Raw genomic sequence first — 3,681 nt, forward strand, 5'->3', positions numbered from 1 at the left:
TGACATTAAGTAAGCAATTCCATTTACAATATGATCAAAAAAAATACTTGGTAATAAATGTAACAAAAGAAATGCAAAACTTATATCTGAAAACTAGAAAGCATTGTTCAAAAAATTAAAAAAAGTTAAAATTAAATGGAAAAATATCCAATGTTTATTGATCAGAAGATTTAATACCATTGAGATGGCAATACTCAAGAAATTGATCTACAGATTCAATGCAATCACTTTCAGAATTCTGGCTGGTTTCCTTGTAGAAAGTGATAAGCTGGTTCTAAAATACATATGGAATTACAAGGGACCCAGTAAAACCAAAACAGTCTTGGAAAAAAAGTACAGAATAGGAGAACTCACATTTTCTGATTACAAAAATTACTACAAAGCAACAGTAATCAAGACAATGTACTAATGCATATGCATAAACATACAGATCAATGGAACAGAATTGAGAGTCCAGAAATAAATCTATGTGTATATGGTCAACTGATTTTTGCCAAAGGTGCCAGGCAATTCAATGGGGAAAGAACTGCCCTTTCAACAAACGGTTCTGGGGCAAGTGGATAGCCACATGCAAAAGCAGGAAGTTGCACCCTTGCCTCACACTATTACAAAAATGAACTCAAAATTGATCAAAGATCGAAATGTAAGAGCTGAAACTATAAAACTAAAACAGGAAAACACAGAGATTAATCTTTCCGATCTCAGATTTGTGATATATACTTCCATGTGACATCAAAAGATCTAGCCACAAAAGAAAAAGATATATGAATTGGTCTTTGTCAAAATTAAAGACTTTAGTGCTTGAGAGGAAACTGTCAAGAAAGTCAGAATGAGAGAAAGTATTTGCAAACCATATATCTGACAAAGGACTTGTATCTAAAATATATAAAGAACACTTACAACTCAATAATAAAAAGACAAAATAACCCAATTTAAACATGGGCAAAAAATATGAATAAACATTCATGCAAAGCAGGTATTATAAATGGCCACTAAGTACATGAAAATATGCTTGACATTATTAATCATCACAGAAATGCAAGTCAAAACCACAATGAGATACTACTTCACACCCACCAAGAACAATGTGGCCTCAAAATGCCTTGACCTCTTTGCATCACTGAATTTCTCCCACAATCTACTTCAAAAACTGTTACAACCATAGCTACAATCAAACCACAGCAATATAAGCACTTTCTACCTCTGTAGGTTTCACAAATTAGAAGCTATTTATCTTTGTCTATGCTCTAACTCAGTTTTAATAGTATTTTAATTATTTGTTCCTTGAGGATTTGAACACATTAATTATGAAACCATCTGGCCAAATGCTTTGGTGGGACATAGGGCAAATAGCTCTTTGACAGATTTCTCATTTGGTAGTTACAAATTTCTGTTTTTGAGGGGGCAATTATGTCAGTTTATTTTTTCTAGAATTCATAAATTCCAATCAAGTTTCCAAATTTGTTTGAATTATGTCAAACAAAGTTATATCAGACAGGGTTCTCCAGAGGAACAGAACCACCAGGATAAATGTATGCAAGTATATATAAAAGCTTTATTTTAAGGACTTGGCTCATAAAATTATGGGGGCTGGCAAGTTTGAGATCTGTAGGGGAAATCAGGAGGCAGGAAATTCCAATAAGAGTGATGTTGCAGTCTTGAGCCTGAAATCTGCTGGGGAGGCTGGATGAAAATTCCAAGGGGGAGTTGATGTTGTAGTGTTGAGGTAGAATTTCTTCTTCCTGGAATCTTCATTTCTTTGCTCTTAAGGCCTCCAACTGATTGGATGAGGCCCATCCACATTATCAATGGCAATCTCCTTTAGTAAAGGTAAGGGACTGTAGATGCTAGTCATATCTACAAAATACCTCCACAGCAACAGCTAGGCCAGTATTTGACCCAACTGAATACCATAACCTAGCCAAGATGACACAAAATTAACTATCACAGAACTATTTTTTTTAAATGCTTTTAATTTCTCTGTATTGTGGTCATTCCCTGATTTTCAATTCTAACTGTGTGTGTTTATGCTTTCTCCCTTTTTTGATTAACTAAACTGCTAATATTCTTTTTTTCCTTCCTTCCTTCATCCTTTCCTCCCCACCCCTCATCTCCCCTCTCCTGGTCTTTTCTTCCTCCCTCCCTCCCCCCTCCCTTGCTTCCTTCCTTCTCTCCCTCCATCCCTTCCTCTCCCTCTCTTCCTTTCTCTTATTATTTCTTTCTCTTCCTCCTGAATATAATAATTTTATTTCTTCTCCAGAGTCAATTGCTATGATGAAAATACTGTGTTCTAAAACACATTTTGTTAAGTTTACCACATATGTGTGTGTATTATTAGCATTTAAAAAATATTTTGAAACTGCATCTTGTTTTGTAGTAGGAAAATGGTGACACCAGGATATATCAGACAATTAGACAATACTTCAATTTCTTTGTAAACAAAATGACAATTATATTAGAAATAATCCTCTTTCTCCACTTTTACTTATTAAAATTCTGTACATTTTCTAAATGTTCATGGCTTTTTTATTTGCCATCTGAGAAATAAACCTATTTGCATATCCTAGTACTTTGCTTAGAGCTAGCTTCATTTCTTTGTTTCTTAGACTATAAACTATGGGGTTAAGCAGAGGTGTCAGCATTGTATATGTCACAGCCATTAGCATATCTTCATGGAATGAGCCAATGTTCTTTGGCCTCAAATAAACAAATGAAGCAAATCCATAGTGTATGGACACCACCGTGAGATGGGAGGAACAAGTTGAGAAGGCTTTATACCTCCCCTTTGCAGAGGACATCTTCACAACTATAGTTACAATGAAGACATAGGAAATCATGATTAAAATAAAGCTGCCCACCAGCACAAAAGCAGAGAACACAAAAATAACTAGCTCATGAAGGGAAGTAGAATCCAAGCAAGAGAGACCACAGGAGAGATGTCACAGAAGACATGCTGGATGATATTGGAGTCACAAAATGACAAGCTGAATACTATGATGACAATGCACAGGGAGACCAAAATCCCAACCACCCAAGAGGCCATCATCAGCTGAAAGCAGATCTTTGTGGTCATCAGCATGGAATAGTGCAGTGGGTTGTGGCTGGCAGTGTAACGGTCATAGGACATAGCAGTCATGATGAAGCAGTTGTTGGCTGCTAAGCCAAAAAAGAAAAACATCTGTGTTGCACACTCAGGGAGAGAAATCATCTTGCTGTCTGACAGCAAGTCCACCAGCGTGTGGGGGATGATTACCATCCTGGTACAGGTTTCTGAAAAGGCCAAGCCACAGAGGAAAAAGTACATGGGGGAGTGAAGGTTGTGACGGAGCCTGATGGCCACCATTACGGACACATTTGCAGTCAGGATGGTCACATGGTAGAAAAAAATCACCACAAAGAGGAGACCTTGCAGGTCTGGGACACTGGAAAATCCCCACAGAAAGAATGTGCTCACTGTTGTATGATTGCCCATCCTCCTGGTGGGATCAGTTACTCTCTTCCACAAGGTGCAGAGGTGCTTAAGGTCAATTCTGAGATGACTGCAAATACCTCCTGTGCACTGATGTCACTGGCCTTAAATCAAGTGACCCCAGGCAAAATCAAGACAATTCTTAATAAAATAGCCTGAGTAGGGGAGCTAAATATACCTGGTTGATTCCAAGATCAGGGGAGCTGAGTGGG

General features: G+C 37.4%; 1 protein-coding gene across 1 annotated transcript; it reads right to left on the reverse strand.

Annotated features, from left to right (window-relative positions):
- Positions 1-2,507: 2,507 nt before the first annotated feature.
- LOC119537646 (olfactory receptor 10T2-like) lies at positions 2,508-3,472 on the reverse strand. Its single transcript, XM_037840183.1, is given in 2 exon segments — positions 2,508-2,914; positions 2,917-3,472. Coding segments are annotated over 2 exon segments (963 nt in total).
- Between the last annotated feature and the right edge of the window lie 209 nt (positions 3,473-3,681).

The sequence above is a fragment of the Choloepus didactylus genome, chromosome 6, assembly GCF_015220235.1.
Source record: "Choloepus didactylus isolate mChoDid1 chromosome 6, mChoDid1.pri, whole genome shotgun sequence".
NCBI classification, from domain to species: domain Eukaryota; kingdom Metazoa; phylum Chordata; class Mammalia; order Pilosa; family Megalonychidae; genus Choloepus; species Choloepus didactylus.